The following is a 19460-nucleotide window of genomic DNA, read 5'->3' as shown; positions in this document are numbered from 1 at the left end:
AACACTAAAAAAATATTCACATTTGCTTGAATGACAAGCCGTTAAAACTAATATTTTATTTTATGAATAGACAAAATTTTTCTTTTTCTATTAAAACCAAAGGGAAAAATATTCAAGATTATGGTGGACAAGCCCCTTGTTTAAAAGAGTGGGCACATGTCCGTTCTTATTTGGTATTAGCTTATATTTGTATCCGATGTCTTAATTTCGAATTCCCCTCTCCAATGCCGTTGGTATAAAAAAAATTCAATTTTCTTTTATCAAACGAAATGGAATTAAAAATTGAGGACTGAAAATGAAATTTCGTTTCCATTGGCTTCTAACTTAAATTAGCCTCCACAAACTATTTTAGACTTTTTAAATTCTTCCATTTGACAAACAAACAATTCCTTTATAAACTCTATATGTATAATACATTCTAACTCATAAACTAATTTGAACATTTTTAATTATCCAAGTTGACTTCACCAGAAGATAAACGCTGTAGTTCCATCAATAAACTGCCATCTTGTTGCGAAAACTTCTCCTTGAGTTTAATTCTAACGACTTTATACAACCACCAAGCACCAACGAGTAAAAACAATAGCCCAAGACCGATGCCGATACCTGAAAATATAGCTGAGTAACATAAGAATATCAACCAGGTCAAGAAGATTTTTATTTCTTTTTATAAAGGTAAAGGGATAGCTATTTGCAATATTTGCAATTCATATTAATCTGGAAACTGGTTGTCGATAATGCCATCGATATCGTTGTTGACAACAAATTATAAAACCATGTTATCGACATATTTTCTATGGTATCATTACAATATCGATCTATAAAGAACTAACTTCATGCACAAACAATCCTTGTGTTTTGTAAATAAGAAGAAAAGTTACCATAGAAGAAAGCAGATTATATTTTACATATCGTAGTGTGGGGAGACAAGGGCATACCTATAAAGACCACTTTAAGCCAAGAATTTCTATGTGGTGGGTAGCATTCATAATACCCAACATGGTTCTTACATATGAAGCCTCCAGTACAATGGTTCCCAGCCTCACATTCATTTATGTCTGCAATATTTTGTAATGAAAAAGAAAAGTTAATAATGTTGTAAATTTCCTGCTCATTAAAATCAAAATGGAAAGTAGAGAAGGTAGACAGACAAAGAAGGATGGTGTTTGTTGATTTATAAAATTATAAATTAGAATTGTTTACCTTGACATCCTTGTGGGAGATAGGGATTTCCCTCATAGCCCCAATTGCAGAAACATTCCAGCCTGAATGAGGATTCATGTATTGAAGAGCTGTCATTATGACTTTGGCAATAGAAGGATGATTCGGAACCCAAAGATCTCGGATTTACTTTTACCATGACTCCAAATACATCGACCGTCGAATGATATAAGTTCCAGTCTAGCATGACAGGGACATTGTCCATGGCACTGATGGTAGAAATATTTTTTGTTGAATTGTTGGGAAACCACTGAAACCAGTCATGGTCTACCAAAAATGCATAACTGCATGAATTAGTACTTTTTGTATAATCATCATAAACCTGGAAAGTAGTAGTGAAGGCAGAGAGAAACCAAGGGATGGGGGTCTGGCAGAAGTAAACTCCATTCTTTTTCACATTTGTTGAAATATTGTCACATTCGGACTTGCAGCCGGCTGAAACGGTAGAGCCATTTGAGTTTGAAGTGATCATGGCCATAACGCCGCAACCCATTGCAGTGAATATGTTCTTCTGGGAGAACACAAAAGGGCTTCCCTCCAAGTTGGCCGCTTGGCGAATAGGCTTATTAGTACTGCAGTTGGAAGAGAACGTAATTGGGTTTACAACCTTTAGCGTACCCTTAACAGAAATTTCTAGCACCTCTAGATCGATCTTGTTCAAGAAAGGTTTGGTTGAGTTGACACATGTTATTTGAAACCAGTCGTCAATGTAACAGCCTGCTCCAATTCCGAAAGGGTACGGGATTTCAACGTCTCCGCAACGTGATTGGCAATTAGGCTTTGCTAATAATGGTACTGCTAGCACTGCACTACTCGTAAACAAAAATAATAGAGTAATATGAAGTCGAAACTGTAAAAAATCCATTATTCTGCTTCTTCTTCTAATTGTTCTAGGTACATAAATAGATATTTCTCTTTATATATTGTGTTCAGAGAAAGTTCTTTCCTCCCTTCCTGCTGTCTGGTTTTTTGCATTAATCTATACTAGTAATCAAGGATGAATTGTCTTCAGAAGCACACTAATTCATATATTCATATATTCTTGAAACTTTCCTGAGTCCTTGGAGGCTAAGTCAAAGTTCATTTATCATTCATGTTTCTAGTAGCCATACCTTCCCCCCACCGAACACCATACTCTTCAAAATAAATAAATAAACCAAAAGCTAGCAGCCGTACTCTGACCAGTTGAAAATATTTAGGTGACTTGGTAAAGAAAAGCTGAATTATGTTATCCACATGGTGATTTTATAAGGCAGCTACAAAATATCAACGAGCAAAATATAGAATTTGTCCTTGAACTTGCACTTGAGTTTAGAATTCGTTCTTGAACTAAAATTTTGTTAATTTGCATTCCTAAATTTAACAAAATGTGTATCATTGGTCCTTGCCCTCAACTTCTGTTAAAAAACTGTTAGCTTGATGATGTGTCACCCATTTGGGTCTCACATAATCGAGAAGAAAATTCATCAGGACTTGAAGAGTGGTTTCAAGCTAGGTGATTTTTTCTTTCACATAACTGAGAGGTATAAGGTAATTAATAGTCTAAACGATTACAACTGCAGGAACACATACATCAACTATATTTTGAGTACAAAAATTGTGATTGTGCATAGATAAAGAACCGGTACGATTTCTAACTTTTGCCTTCACAATGTGGAAAGGCTTGCGCCGATAACCAGAATTGCATCTACTGAGGTAAATTTGTATCCTTGAGCACTTGACATTGTTGTTATTTAACCACAACTTTTTTCCTTTGGAATCAGGACATTGAATTTAACTTAAAAAGGTAGTGTCGACCCACTGACCACGCGCCACCACATGTGTTGCTGCGGGTGGCGGTTTCTAGTGAACAGAAACCACAAATTTTGACCAACTCCAAAATTCGCCAAATTTGGCAAAAATGTACAACTCAAATGAGAAACATTTTTCATACCTGGGCCGAAGTCCAGTTCGGCTGGGAAGTAGCCAGAAAATCCCTCGAATTGTCGGAAACCCAGAAAAATGGGTGAACCTCGATCCGTCGAATTTGAAGCTCTGTCACCCCCAAACTTGTTTGGGGTTTGTTTCTGGGCTCAAGAGACACCTGAGGGAGGTAGTGGTTGATGGAGAACATTTCAGAAACAATGGATCGCCGGCGAAGGGTTCTGTGTACCACGAAAGGTGGCCAAATCTCATCGGGTTTGCGGTGGAATTGGTAAAGGAAGGGTCATGGAGTCAAGTGCAGGTGGTGGCGATGATCAATTCGCTGGGAAAACGCCGAAATCTGAGTCGGAAATCACATAAGTTGTCCGGGTTGGGCGCCAGGTCTTTTTGGTCGAAAATGGGTTAAGGATTCAGTGTTCCTCCATCTTCTCCTTTCTTTGGTTCTTGATTGGGCAGTTCCACACATCATTTCTCTTCTCTTATTTCCATCACAACCACACACGTGGCTCCATCGCACTGCTCCAACAAAATCTGAAGCCTTCCAGATTTATGGTCAACTGACCATTTTGCCCTCAATTTCATTCATTAATAACTCTTTCGTTATAACTTCAAATTACAATCCGTTTGTGCTCACGCGTTTGTATCGACAAGTACTATCCAAATATGTAAAGAAATCTAGAAAATCATGAAAGAATCAAATACGTCCGTGAAAATTCCGTTTAGTTCATTAAGGGCGTTTTCATCATTTTACTTATCGAAAAATTTGTACGCCACAAATACAAACGCATCAAAACTACGAATAAGAATACAAAATACATAATTTTAAACAGTGAAATCCGGGGATGGGATTTCACACTACTCACATGTTCTCTGAATCTCCCAAGAGCATTGTTCTAAAAACTCTTGCCTTGCGCCGCCTAGGCCCCGCTTAGATGCTAGGCGGCTAGCCACTGTCTTGAATAATTCCTAAGCATTATATAACTTTGCCCCAGAGTCATTATATAACTTATATATTCCATATCAAACACTCAAGGCTTTGAATTATCAAACATGTTAGGATTACCATCTCATCCGAGTGTCCGTGGACCGTGGTCGAGTTTCATGTTGTGATAACAAAAAAATTTCATATATCGGGATAACTTTATATGAAAATACTTCTTTTGGCCCATATGAGAGTTTTGTGCAGAATTATCCTCATAGAAGAAATATTGAAGATTTGGTTACGGTTTTGCCATGCTTCCTGCAATGTATCATTTATTATCCAGTTACATTTTTATTTTTTTAAGGCTAAATTGGATTAATAGTCCTTGTGATGAGAGGATAATCGGAAGATAGCCCCTATGATGAAAAAATTTGGATTTAAACCCTTGTGGTGAACTCTGTTAGGATTTAAGCCTAAAATTAACATATTCCTCATCTGTCTGTTAACCCATTCAACCTTCATAACCAAAAGAGAAGAAAACTCATTCATCCAAAGCTATGAATTCGCTCAGCACAATGATACAAAATGAGAATGTCCAACTTATAACGATACAAATAGTTCGCCGGAGGATTACAGCCACTAGCGTGATTATCTATGGCAACTTAAACGATTGACTATTCAAATCCAGTCCATTTACACAAGATTTCAAATCCCTGGGTTAAATATAATGAACAGTGTGGCCGATTAAGTACTTATCACTAAGCAATTTGGAAGGCCCAGAAATCCTATATCCAATGTGATCAATGATTTGAATTTCCTCATTGAATTATGTTGAACAGTAAACAAAGCAAACAAAAGGGCAGATTCATTGAAATTCGAATTCATGTATTTTGAATAAGATCTCAAAGTGTAAATCAGGAAGCAAGGAAGGAAGAGATGAGACGCACCACATCGGCGGAGGAGTTTTTAGCATCCATTTCGAGGTGGAGCTTGGCGTAGAGTTAGGGGCTGCAGTAGATGGAGCCAGGGGCAACGAATTCATAGCCTTGGCTGAATGAGTTTTTTTTCTCTTTTGTTTACGAAGGTTGAATGGGTTAACAGATAGATGAGGAAGATGTTAATTTTAGGCTTAAATCCTAACGGATTTCACCACGAGGGTTTAAATCCGAATTTTTTTACCACGGGAGCTATCTTCAGATTACCTTCTCGCCACAGGAACCATTAATTCAATTTAACCTTTTTTTTTAAATAAAGGGGGCCTCTTACGCCTATTAAACTAATGAAGAAGAAAAAGGTAGTACAAAGACCGGGGGGTGGGGGGACAAAAAAACCAAACCCCACAAAAGCAACTATGGCAATAAGATAATTTGTGTTAAGGAAGTTTTACCAGACTTTTCTTCTCTTTCCCTTAATTTCCAAACTTTGATCTTCCTATTATTTTTTAAAAGTTTTTAAGTTGTGTAATTTTCCTTTATTTTCTAGGATTGATTCAAACATTTCGGAGCAGACCAATTTTGAAGCTTGACTGTGAAAGTTCTCAGCCAACTGCCCCTTGACATTTGACAGCCAAGGGAAATAGGCTGCCAAATGTCACCCTTCTTTTGATTACTGGTGGTGGAAATTTAAACAGAAAACTAAACCATAGAAGTGGACAACACAATAGCATGCTAGGATTTAGATTATTTAAACAGGAAGAGTCTGGAAAAAAACACCAGAAAATACGCGAAAGATGCAAGATGACCTTTTCAGACTGCTAATAACAGTTTGTGCAGAAAACCTAAAACTGTCGGACACATCAAAATTATTAGCACATAAAACATCAAGAACAATCGGAGCATACAGACACCACTAAACAAGTTGATTAAAACCAGAAAAAAAAAAAAAACTTGCTTCGAAAACAAGATCAGGGAAATCTCCAGTTTCCACCAATTGCTGGTCGTGATCAGTAAGATAGTAGTGGTAGTGAATCTTTTGACGGAGTAGTACCTCCAGCCAAACACGACCCTGTCGATGTAACATCCCAAGGACCAGTTACTTCATTTCTAACATATTCGACCTCATCGTAATTTTGTTGCAGATTATTAGAAGAAGACTTGACTGATTTTTGAATCCTCTCCAACTCCATTGCCACTTCTTTCATCGTAGGCCGTCTCTTTCCACTCATATCCAAGCATCTGTTTGCGAGGTTAGCAACTGACAATATGTCTTCCGTTACACCCTCCTCCTTAACTCGAGCATCAATAATATCAAACAGACGATTCTCTTCCATTGTAAAATTAAAATATGTAACTAGGCCTCTGATTTCTGGTGACCTTGTTAGAGAAACGGATTTTTCTCCAGTCAATAGCTCAAGAAGGACAACTCCAAAGCTATACACATCACTCTTATCCGTAAACTGACTTGATTGGAAGTACTCTGGGTCCAAGTACCCGAAGGTGCCATGTACTATTGTGGTGAGGTGGGTTTGGTCAATGGAAACCGATCTTGAAGTCCCGAAATCTGCAACTTTTGCTCTGTATTTATCATCTAAGAGTATGTTTGTAGACTTGATGTCCCTGTGGTAAATTGGAAAACCTGCTGCTGAATGTAAGTATGAAAGAGCTCCTGCAACTTCAGCAGCAATCCTTAAGCGCATTTCCCACGTAAATAAAAACTCCTCATTTTCTTCGTGGAGATATTGGTAGATAGTCCCTTTCGGTATGAATTCATAAACCAAGAGAGGTACTTCTGTCTCTAAACAGCAACCCAACAGTTTAACCACATTCCTGTGGTTAATTTGCGAAAGAATGACAATTTCGTTAATGAACTGCGCAACTTCGCCTCCATCAACTAATTTAGACTTCTTTACAGCAACGATTCTTCCATCCGTCAACATTCCTTTGTAAACAGTACCTTGGCCTCCCTGGCCAAGAATTCTATCGATGTTAAAATGGTCTGTGGCTATCTCTAACTCCTGTGAATTGAACAACTTAATTTTCTCAACATTTACTTCACCAGCCGCCAGTTGTTGCTCCAATAGTATACCACCATTTTGTTCAAAGAACTTCTTCTTGCGTTTAATGGCTTTTGTTTTCTTTATGAGTTTATGCAACCACCAGGCACCAAGGAGCAGTAACAAGAATCCAAGACCACTGCCGATACCTGAATAATTAAAGAAGATAAGAAAGGATAGTGTACACACACACACACACACACAGCGACAGACACAGACACACACAGACACACACACACACACACACACACACACACACACATAAGCAAAGATTATTTCGCTTTTTTCATTTGCTGAGATTTGTTATATATATGGTTGCTTATTTTGCTCTTCAAAATTCCAAATCATTTTGTTAATTCTAGATTATGCATTATTAAATCAGAAAATTATACTGTATTGTGCAGGGACATACCTATAATGATGGCTTTGACCGGAGATTTGCTCTTCGGAGGATTCATGCATGAGTACCCGTGAGGAATATTCACACATACATTGGACTCGGAACATTCATTGTTGCCAACCTCACATTCATTGATGTCTGGATTAATGTGTATTGAAAAAAATTAAATTGATCATCAATCACCTACTAACTCATTCCAAACACAAAGAAAAGAACTTTAAAATTGAAAATGGTATTCGAGTTTACCTTGACATCCGTCGGGAAGATAGGGATTTCCTTCACAGCCCCCTCCGCAGGTACATTCAAGCCTTGAGGATCCATATGCGGAAGAGTTGTCATTGTAGCTATCACACTGAGGCCGGATTGGGTCCTCGCTTGTCATCGTTGCATTTACTTCCAAAAAGGTTCCAAACACTTCAGTTGTGGAATGAAACATTTTCCATTCAAGCACCACAGCAATATTGCCCCTTTCGCTGATGGCAGAAATGTTTGTTAAATTGTTGGCATACCCCTGAAACCATTCGCGGTCTACCAAGAATGCGTAATTGCATGAACTTCGTGTTTTATCGTCATCACGCTGGAAACTCGTATTGAAAGCAGAGAGAAATGAAGGGATGGCTGTCTGGCAGCAGTCCACACCGTTGCATACACTATGCCTGGTACCGTTACTCTTATTTATGGAATAGTCACACTCGGACTTGCATCCACTTGAAATGGAGTAGCCATTTGAGTTTGAGGTGATCGTGGCCATAAAACCACAACCAACTGCAGTGAACACGTTCTCAGTGGAATACGCAAAAGGGCTGCCCTCCAAGTTGGCCGTCTGGCGGTTGGTTGGCTTGTTGCTGCAATTTGAGAAAGTGATCGGGTTTGTGACCCTTAGCGTACCTCCTTCAGCAGAAATGTTGAGGACCTCCAGATTAGTACGGTTCAAGAAAGGAGTGGGATTGCCAGTAGAGTTGTCACAGATTATTTGGAACCAGTCGTCAATGAAACAACCTGCCCCAATTCCAAAGGGATACGGGATTTCAATGTCTCCACAATGAGACTGACAGTTAGGCTTTGCTATGGGCGGTTTCTGTGATGATGATACTGCTAGTAACTGCAGCAACAGCGTAAACAGAATAATATGAGTTAGCAACTTGACAACCATTCTGGTTATTTTTCGTATTCTGTTTACCTATACCGGCGGTTTCTAGTTGTAAGCTCTGAGTAAGGTAGCACAGAAAATGATCCTCAACTCTCAACCTTCTTCAAAATACAAGTAAAAGTGCATAGATATATAGTTAGTCCTCAGCACTTTCCTGCTGATTTCTCTGCACCTTCCACGATAGATGGAACATTTAAAGCAGTAAATAAAATTCTCCAGCATTCTAAAATTCCAGACCAGTTCTTTCTTTGTTGACTTTGACGAGTTCACTATAACAGAAGAGAAGATTAGGGCGGCATTAGAATATGAGTGACGTTGATTTTTCTCAAATAATTTTTCAATTTTCATTGTTGTATTTTCTGCTTCTGCACCATATTTTCTAGTAGTCCTAAAATTTTGGTGACTTTCTAGCGAAATGCTGAAAATTTGCTAATAAATATAGTCAAAATTCAAATTATAAAAATATCAGTCAAACTGAAGAAAAATCATGAAAGTATGTGAGAAGGGTTGGAGGGATCAATCAAATATTTGTTTTAAAATGTGATTAATTTCCAGCTTCTAAAAAACTAGAACAAAGAAAAATAAAAGTTACATTTTATCTTCTCAAATTTGAAGCTATTGCAACTTCATACAATATTTTTAAAACATTTCAATTTTATTTAGAATTTATCATTTTATTACAATTTCATACATCGTTAATTAAACAGTAACGACTCAGTAAATATAAAACTAACATATTTTGGTGATGTGGCGAACCAAAATAATTAAATATTAAAAAAAATTAAAAATTAAAAACGTAACCTTCCTTTTTCTTTCTCCAGCTACGCCTCTCTCTGCATCTCCATCTTCCATGGAAACACCTTCAAATCCCTCCCAGGTCCAAACCCCACAATCCCTCTAGCATTTAGCACCATGAAATTTCCATTTCTTAACAAATCCCACACACCCAATTTCTCACTCTCACCCCACCTTGAAAACTCGTCAGCAAAACCCAGATGCAAATATCATCTGCTTCCCAAAACCCAGATGCAAATATCATTCTTCTTCGTCAGATTTAACGACGACGATGCAGCCATCTCACCAAGATTCACATCGTCGGCTTCAGAATCGCACAGGGGTCCAATGGGCGAAATTGCTGCAGCCGCTCCACTCGAAAACCGTCGAGTGAGAAATCGAACCTCGCAGTGGTGGATGTGGTTCGGCGGAACCAGCTGGACGGCGGCGGCGGGCTTGGGCTGGGCCTTCTAGGCCCGGAAGTGGTGGCGGGAGGTGAGGTAGAGGGAGAGGAGGAAAAGGGTGATCGACGGCTACATCATTGGTAGGAGGAAGAGATGGGGTTATCGGGCTAAGCTTTGTCCAGATCCCCTATTCAATTTTTTTTAGTTTTTAATTATAATATAGATTGATTTTTTATTAAATAATCATTTTTTATTCACATGGTGCAAAATTGACAGTCATATCAATACAAATGTGAATTCTACATTTGTATCATCATCATTTAACCGTTAACTTAACAGATTTTTTAACAGATATATGAAACTGAAAAAAAAATTATAACTAAACGTATGAAATTAAAATATTTTAAAGATGTTGCATGAGGTTGTCAAATTATATGATCTCACTCTTAAGATACAAAATATGAAAAATCTGTTGAAATGAGGAGCCAAACTTGATGTTCTTTCTAGCCTTCACAAATTTGGTTGGCTTTGCGAAGCTACACCTTCGAGGCAAGACTCGCATCAGGCTTCCTCGGGTGTACCAACGTTTCTGGTGGTGCAACTGGAGGCTACGCCACGAGCTTTGCAAGAAGACGACCTTCTGCTTCCTTTTTCTTGTACACAAATGATATTGGGGTGGGGGAATTGAACTTACATAGTACTTTTGATGCAGGGTTATACTTTTAACTACTTTTGATGCAGGGTTACACAAATGATATTGGGGTGGGGGAATTGAGCAAGCTAGATTTAAGGTTGGAAACTCTCAAATATAAGAAAAACACTAAAAAAATATTCACAATCGCTTGAATGACAAGCCTTTAAAACTAATATTTTTATTTTATTAATAGACAAAATTTTTCTTTTTCTATTAAAACCAAAGGGAAAAATACTCAAGATTATGGTTGACAAGCCCCGTGTGTAAAAGAGTGGGCACATGTCCGTTCTTCTTTGGTATTAGCTTATATTTGCATCCAAGGTCTTTAACTTCGAATTCCCCTCCCCAATGCCGCTGGTATAAAAAAAAAAAATTCAGTTTTCTTTTATCAAACGAAATGGAATTAAAAACTGAGAACTGAAAATGAAATTTCGTTTCCATTGGCTTCTAAATTAAATTAGCCTCCACAAACTATTTTAGACTTTTTAAATTCTTCCATTTGACAAACAAACAATTCCTTTATAAACTCTATATGTATAATACATTCTAACTCGTAAACTAATTTGAACATTTTTAATTATCCAAGTTGACTTCACCAGAAGATAAACGCTGTAGTTCCCCCATGAGGCGAACACAAATATTATCCAAAATGTTGGAATTTTGTTGAGTATTTCAAAATACAAATTCATTGCAACCGTTTATTTTCCTCCCATTCACTATGCCATATTATTGTTTTTTATTTGATATTATTGCATGGTCGTTTCATCACTTATAGTCTTATTTCTAGCTAGCCACATCATTTCATTCATATTATAATTGAGAGTTAAATGAGGGAGTTATACATTGAAAAGTACCATCTTGATTAACCCATTAACTGGGTAATTATATAGTCTAACGCTTTAGCCCATTTTGTTTTCATATAAATATATTCTCATCTATTCCTTTCCCAAACCAAAAAAAACACCGCTGTAGCCATCCTTTTATCCATTATTGAATCATCACTCTTCAAAGTGATATATCCTTCAAAAGTTTTACATACCAAAGGAAAGAATCGAGTTGTTTACTCGATCTAAGTATTGCGTGTGTATACTTCCGAGGATTATAGGTTGTTGTATGATGGAGGGTAGGGCGCTATAACCTGTTACACCAAGACATTGTCTTAGATGGGCAAAATCAACTCTTAAGGACAGTGAATTTACACACCTCAACCTCAAATCTTGTTATAATCAGTGATCAATGAAGAGAGTTCTCTACCTACAAGAGATAAGTATTTTATCATATTTGGTTCATTATATTTAATAAATTGTGGTAATAAAATTGTGATATATTAAAATTAATTTTATGTGATTTGTTGTAGAAGAAGTAGCATCCCAATCGCCAATATTTCCATCACAAACAACTTTATGCCAACACTTACGTCCCCCACTTGAGAGATAGCTCATTCTCCCACTTACAAATAAAGTATCTTTCACTGGAGAATTTTTTAATTAGAATCATTCAATTTCTTAATCTTCATTTGAAGATTTTTTGTGGAGATATTTTGTAAACGAAGATTAAGAAATTGAAAGATTCCAATTATAATATTTATCTATTTGTAAGTGGGAAAATAATCTCATCCCAAAAAAGTGAACACAAGTATTATTCTTCACAAAACAAACCCAGAAAAATAAGGGGATGGGATGGGTGATGAGTCATTGAGTGGTGACAAAAAAGAAATGAAAAAGAAAACCAAATAAGGTGACGATGAAGCCAATAAAATGCCGATCTCGATCACTTGAAAACTTGGAAGTCATACGAGTCGTTTGCAAGTAAACATCTCTAGCTAGCCTACAAGAGTCTGCCATTAGCTAGTCTACAAGAATTTACCATTAGTTAGCCGACAAGTAAACATCTCTAGTTGTTACTTGTTGGCGTTGCATAGCAGCCAATTGTTCTCCGTTGAAGTCAAGCTATTAAGGCCAAAATTGCCTTGTCCCACATGATAAGGCATCGCCAATTAGTAATTATCACTCATGTTCTTGTCAATATAAATACTGAAAGTGACATCAAGAAAATATAGAAATTGCATTCATAATTCAATAATACAAAACCAACACAAGGGTTACATCAATAGCATCCAAAAATCTAGAGTTTCTCCGGCCACGGTAACAAAGGGCTAAAGCCCCATCGAAACCCGAAATTACGTACTCCTTTGATGGACAACAATTACTCGTCCCTTCTTCTTACGTCCAAGATGCCACCATTGGATAAACAAAAGAATATGCAGGAGCAGACTTGTTGATCGCAAAACCATTCCTTGGATTGCAACAAGGCAGAGCACTTATCCATGGAGTCAAGTCGATTATTGTACATCCGTATGATTGAAACGGTCGAGCTAGCTAGTAGGTTTAATTCTGTGTTTATCACGCTAACTTCTATCGGCGTAAGTATTTTCATTCGATCAGTCATCAATCGATTATCACCATAAATATTCTAGTCATGCTCAACATGCATTCGAGTCTTACAAATTGTTTTCTGTCCATTTTCAGTACTTATTTTTGGTTGCACAAACAAAATGTAGATTATACCAACAAAACTTTAATTTTGAGATATGATACAAACGTCCCTACTTTGCCTCTAATATTTTACAAACATTAAGCCATTTATAAAGTTTGGAAGAAAAAAAAAAGTTACATTATACGTTTAATTTCCATACACTAGCCTTCATGCACGCGCTCGTGCGCGTGCATAAGGCATTTTTTGAATCATGGCATGCTACGCGTGACTTACACGTTTTAAATGTATTTATATGCTAAATTGACAGAAGAAAAGTCAAATATTTGAAGTAAATGAATAAATCAAAGATCATGCTAGAAGACACCCCTCATAAATCAATTAAAACAGTTGAATCCACATAATAAAATTAGTCTCTATTGAATTTATATTAAGAATAGATAAAATAGTATTAAATAAACAACTGATTGAATCATTTTATTGCTAGCCCATTATGAGGCTAAGCTCACCTCCTCCCCCCTTAGTGTAGATAATATTGTTTGTTCAAAAAAAAAAAAAACAAATAAACAACTGATTGAATCACATTATTGCTAGCTCATTGTGAGGCTAAGCCCACATCCCTTCCCCTTAATATAGATAATATCATTTGCTCAAAGAAAAAAAAAATAATCATTTGAGAACTAATTTAATCACATTATTATTCACTTGCGAAAAACCTTTTTTATAACTGACATTACAACCTCTTAAGATGAAAATTGCATTATTCCAACTTGGAACCTGCCACTCTTGTTCCTTAAAGACTTAAAAAGTAAACTGTATGATTTTTCCTCTATTTTAGGTCATATGTCAATAAGTACCCCACCATTTAGACAACCATTTTTTCTAATTATTACATTTTTTTTTTGTTAATTTTAAATGAATGTTTCACTCCATAACTTCAAGGCCGCCCTTCAAATCAACGTAACACATCAATCATGATTCTCATATATATAAATAGTTGTTTTTTCAAACTTGTTGAAATTTGATTAGTTCAACTTTCTCATCTTTTGTAATTTCTATGGAAGAATAATCCTCTGGATGCCAAAAAATCTTTTGGTATAGCCAACTAATACGACAGTCTTCATTCCTAACTTATATTGTATGCGTGTTGATTGTTGGGTATCCCAGATCCATGAAGTTTCTTGATTCACCAAGCACCCACGAACGTCCAACTACAACCAAATTATTGTGTTTAGTTTATGACATGCACGCGCTCACGCGTGTGCAGAAGACATTTTTTGAATCATGACATGCTACACGTGACTTACACGTTTTAAATGTATTTATATGCATAAATTGACAAAAGAAAAGTCAAATATTTTAAGTAAATGAATAATCTTAGATCATGCTAGAAGAAACCCCTCATATATCAATTAAAGCAACTGAATCCACATAATAAAATCGATTGAATTTATATTAAGAATAGAGAAAATAATATTTAATAAACAATTGATTGAATCACATTATTGCTAGCCCATTGTGAGGCTAAGCTCACCCCCTCCCCCTTAGTGCAGATAATATCGTTTGTTCAAAAAAATAATAAATGAATAAACAACTGGTTGAATCACATTATTGCTAGTCCATTGTGAGGCTAAGCCCACCTCTATCTCCCTTAGTGTAGATAATATCATTTGTTCAAAAAAAAAAAAACAATCATTTGACAACTAATTTAATCACATTATTATCCGCGTGCGAAAGACTTTTTTTTGTAACTGGCATTACAACCTCTTAAGATGAAAATTGCATTATTCCAACTTGGAGCCTGCCACTCTTGTTCCTTAAAGACCTAAAAAGTAAACAGTATGACTTTTCCTCTATTTTAGGTCATGTGTCAATGAGTACCCCACCATTTAGACAACCCTTTTTCTAATTATTACATTTTTTTTGTTAATTTTAAATGAATGTCTCACTCCATAACTTCAAGATCGTTCTTCAAATCAACATAACACATCAATCAGGATCCTCATATATATAAATAGTTGATTTTTCAAACTTGTTGAAATTTGATTAGTTCAACTTTCTCATCTTTTGAAATTTCTATGGAAGAATAATCTTCCGGATGCCAAAAAATCTTTTTGGTATAGCCAACCGATACGACAGTCTTCATTCCTAACTTATATTGTATGCGTGTTGACTGTTAGGTATCCCAGATCCATGAAGTTTCTTGATTCACCAAGCACCCACGCACGTCCAACTACAACCAAACTATTGTGTTTAGTTTATGATTCACTAGCCTTCATGCACGCGCTCACACACGTGCAAAAGGTATTTTTTTGAATCACGGCATGCTACGCGTGATTTACACGTTTTAAATGTATTTATATGCGTAAATTGACAAAAGAAAAGTCAAATATTTGAAGTAAATGAATAATATTAGATCATGCTAGAAGAAACCCCTCATAAATCAATTAAAGCAGCTAAATCCACATAATAAAATAAGTCTCTATTGAATTTATATTAAGAATAGAGAAAATAATATTTAATAAACAACTGATTGAATCACATTATTGTTAGCCCATTATGAGACTAAGCCCACCCTCTCCTTCTTAATGTAGATAATATCGTTTGTTCAAAAAAAAGAAAAAAACAATTGATTGAATCATATTATTGCTAGCCCATTGTGAGGCTAAGCCCACCCCAACAATCATTTGACAACTAATTTAATCACATTATTATCCACTTCCAAAATATTTTTTTTTATAACCGGCATTACAACCTCTTAAGATAAACACTGTGTGAGACTTTCAAGACTCTTGTCATTAATACATAGATAAACACTGTGTTGATCACTTGAGTAACAAGTTCTCGCAACATGAACTAATAAATAAATCATGCACTCCAAAAATAACTTGCATAACTATATCCTAATTAGGGTTTTGGGATCAAAGAGAACAATGGAAGACGTTTGCAAACCTAAAGGCTAAAAGTTATTCAATTTGGAGATTTTTTAACCATTTATATACATAAAACAAATAAACACTTCATTATGAATATGCTACTTGTTACTAAAAACGTTGATTGGCTTGTCATGAATGAATGACTAAAAGATCTCTGAATTGAAGGATTTTTGCAGATATGATTACGATAAAGAGAATAAATAGTTTCGATATGATGTTCGTACAATGAAGATACGTTAATCGTAAGTGAGGGGACAAGCATTATCCAAAAAGGTGTGTGATAAAACTTGTACTCCTTGGGAGATGAGTTCATTCTCCCACTTACAAATAAAGTATCTTAACCGTAGAAATTTCATAATCAAAATCATTCAATTTCTTCATCTTCATTTGAAAATCATTCCTATAAATATCATTCGAATTACATATTGTTTAATCATCTAAATGTAACAAATAAATCAACATTTTATCATAAATATATTAGTTGGTACTTACACCGTTAATTTGTTTAATACATTTGGATCTAAACGACCTCTGATTCAAATGATTTTCGTGTGGAGATGATTTTAAAATAAGGATTAAAAAATTGAAATGTTCCGTTTATAAAATTTATACTGTAAAAATTCACTATTTGTAAGTAGAGAAATAAGCTCATTCTAAAAAGCAAGCACAAGTATTATTCTTCACAAAACATATGTAAAAGAAAATATGGGGATGAGTGATGAGTCATTGAGTGGTGACAAAAAAGAAATGAAAAAGAAAACCAAACAAGGAGACGATGAAGTCAATAAAATGCCGATCTCGATCACTCGAAGACTTGGAAGTCATATGAGTCGTTTGCAGGTAAACATCTCTAGCTAACCTACAAGTCTACCATTAATGTTGTTGCTAGTTATTGGCATTGGGTATCAGGCAATTGTCTCAGTTGAAGTCAAGCTATTAAGGCCAAATTTGCCTTGTCCCACATGATAAGGCATTGCTAATTAGTAATTACCACTCATGTTCTTGTCATGATAAATACTAAAAATGACATTAAGAATAAATAGAAATTGCATTTATAATTCAGTAATACAAAAGACCAACACAAGGGTTACATCAATAGCATCTTAAAAATCTTGAGTTCCTCCGGCCATAGTAACAAATGGGCAACACAAGGGTTGCATCAATAGCATTGAAACCCGAAATTACGTACTCCTTTGATGAACAACAATTACTCGTCCCATCTCCTTCTTGCATCCAAGACGCAATTTTTGGATTGAAGAAAGTTAAGGTTCCACCATATGATAAAACTAATTGACAATATAAAGAGTGATCCAATTTTTTTAAGCTCTTGCAAGGTTTTCTTTCATCAATGCGGAACTCTTTTATCTTCACATTCTCATACGCCCCTTCACGTGTAGCAAATTTTCAAGCCAAACACGTGGCCAACAATAATTGGGTGATGTCGAGCACGTGTGGCTATTGGGCCAACCTGCTCTGATACCATGAAAAAAGTTGAGGTTCCACTATAAAACTAATTGGCAATATAGGGAGTAGCCCAACCTCTTATAGCCCTTGCAAGATTTCTCTTTCACCAATACGGAACTCTTTTACCTTCAGATTCTCACTTGGATAAGCAAAAGGATCTACAGAAGTAGACTTGTTAATCGCAAACCATTCCTTGGATTGCAACATCGCAGAGCACTTTGAAAGATTTCCAAGAGAAGCCAGTCCAAGTCTCCTTGCACATGGGGCTCAGAAGAATGTAAAGCCCATAAATAATGACAAGAAGCCACCAAGACAAGCTCAGCGTAAGAGCAGCCCCAGTTAGACAATAATCCACAACAAAAAACACCACCCCAAGTGAGACGAATGTGAAGGATGAAGACTCCAATAGACATGTAAGCCAAGGGGTTGACTATGTTCTGAGCTTGAAGAAACCTCTGCTGGGGGCAGTTTATGGCAAACGTAAATAGCTGTGGGACAATTCCTCTTGCAAAGATTTGAACCCGCTCTGCAATTTCTTCTGATTGGCCGATGGGCCACGAGGATTGGACCTGACCACCAATACACAAATGCGAGGAGGATTGCTGCTCCCAAGAGCACGATGCATGATTGCTCTTTGGCATATGATTCCCATTGCTGGCAATTGCTTGGCTCCATATGCTTGCCCACGACATAATTACATAGTTATATTCTCAGCTTGTCATGCTTCAAGACTTGACAATGACATGATTATATTATCCAATTTCCCCTAGCTATGACTAGTGGATAATATTGTATGATATGCCAACAGTAAGTATTAGCTCAGCATATATGTAACTATCAACTTGATGTATATATCAATTTTCAGTTTTTATGGCATGCTTAGGCTTTCAAAAATCAAACATAGTATTATATGTGTTTCCAAAACAAGGGGTTAGTATGTTTAGAGAATAAAATAGTTTTGGAAAACTTTATTTTTCGTCCACTCACATTTTCTTGTTTTGCACCCCCTTAGGAATTAGTAGCAGTTGGTGAGCATATTGGACATCGATGCATCTTTTTAGGCTCTCACACATCCTTATCGAGTTGGTTACCTACTCCGCTTTATCCATGAAACTAGTATTAGACAACTATGCTCTGAACTAGGTCGGAGACCTATTAATTGTGGCCCTTCGGGGATGTGTTGAAGTAAATGTATTACCTGCAAGGGTTTGATTTAGGCTTATCTTTATTTTAGGAGAAGTTATACCGAATTTTCGATAGATTTTATTAGTTGATAATTTAGCTATGTTTTTATGCATATTATGGCTTCATGATCCATACGGGTGATGTCCAACACGTCTCAATTTTGATGTTCACTGGACATAGGGTTGAGGTGTGTCAAGTGAGGGCTTCAATTCTGCATAGGTAGTGTCGACTAATCCTGGAGGAGATGGCCAGAATCCGCGTCAGCTTGTTTCGAAGTAAATTGGGTTGGGGGGGGGGGTTTTAAACGGGTTGTAGCTGAGGTCTGGGTTTTTCCAAATTTGGAACTTTCTATTTCTGACAAGTTCCATGTTTCCAAAATGAAAAACTTACTATTTATAGTAAGTGAAAAAGATCAAAATGCCCTTCAATTTCGATGCTCATAACTTTTTCGTTTTAACTCCGTTTCGTTAATAGTTTTCACTTAAACCTCATGTAATTCAGCTCTATTAAAAAAAATACAAGATTTGAACAACTAAGCTAAAAAAAAAAAAATTTGAAAAAGAAAGGTCAACTCAAGTTTTAAAGAGTCAAACTGGGATTTTCGAATTTGAAAATACAACAATTACCAGAGAAATTAGGGTAACGTTGTGTCACACCGTTTGCAGTGAACCTTGGAAGTTGGAATAAACAAGGGAAATGACAAGTCAACTCTCAACCTTGTTTCGTATAAGAGGGTACTAATGTTTCTATGTCCACCAGGTCCTTAGATATCATTTAACAATGCAATAAGCTTGTCATTATCATTTTTATTGAAATGTCACTCATTACTATGGTTTGGTGGTATTCCTCTTCATTTGGAGGTAAGAGGTCTTAGATTCAAATCTCGTGGATGGCGAATTCGA

At 36.2% G+C, this 19460-nt stretch overlaps 2 protein-coding genes across 3 annotated transcripts; both read right to left on the bottom strand.

Annotated features, from left to right (window-relative positions):
- Window positions 1-417: 417 nt before the first annotated feature.
- On the bottom strand, window positions 418-2218 carry LOC137740495 (wall-associated receptor kinase-like 6). Its single transcript, XM_068480351.2, has 3 exons — window positions 1204-2218; window positions 939-1058; window positions 418-606 (listed from the first exon to the last, which is right to left on the bottom strand). The coding sequence occupies exons 1-3, from the start codon at window positions 2084-2086 to the stop codon at window positions 446-448; spliced, it is 1164 nt and encodes a 387-aa protein (XP_068336452.2). The 5' UTR covers window positions 2087-2218; the 3' UTR covers window positions 418-445.
- A 3496-nt stretch (window positions 2219-5714) lies between these two features.
- LOC137740275 (wall-associated receptor kinase-like 22) lies at window positions 5715-9986 on the bottom strand. 2 transcript variants are annotated; one of them, XM_068480127.2, is made up of 4 exons: window positions 9410-9986; window positions 7705-8877; window positions 7471-7596; window positions 5715-7207 (listed from the first exon to the last, which is right to left on the bottom strand). In XM_068480127.2, exons 2-4 carry the CDS (start codon window positions 8609-8611, stop codon window positions 6009-6011), a joined length of 2232 nt encoding a protein of 743 aa, XP_068336228.2. In that variant the 5' UTR covers window positions 8612-8877; window positions 9410-9986; the 3' UTR covers window positions 5715-6008. The 2 variants fall into 2 exon arrangements, with proteins under 2 accessions (XP_068336228.2, XP_088556133.1); XM_088700007.1 differs by having other exon boundaries at window positions 7705-8560.
- Window positions 9987-19460: the final 9474 nt, after the last annotated feature.

Source organism: Pyrus communis, chromosome 9 (genome assembly GCF_041283825.1).
Source record: "Pyrus communis isolate YQ-2024b chromosome 9, ASM4128382v1, whole genome shotgun sequence".
Classification (NCBI taxonomy): domain Eukaryota; kingdom Viridiplantae; phylum Streptophyta; class Magnoliopsida; order Rosales; family Rosaceae; genus Pyrus; species Pyrus communis.
Note: the sequence above shows the minus strand (reverse complement) of the source record. Positions and strands in the feature narration are given on the sequence as shown.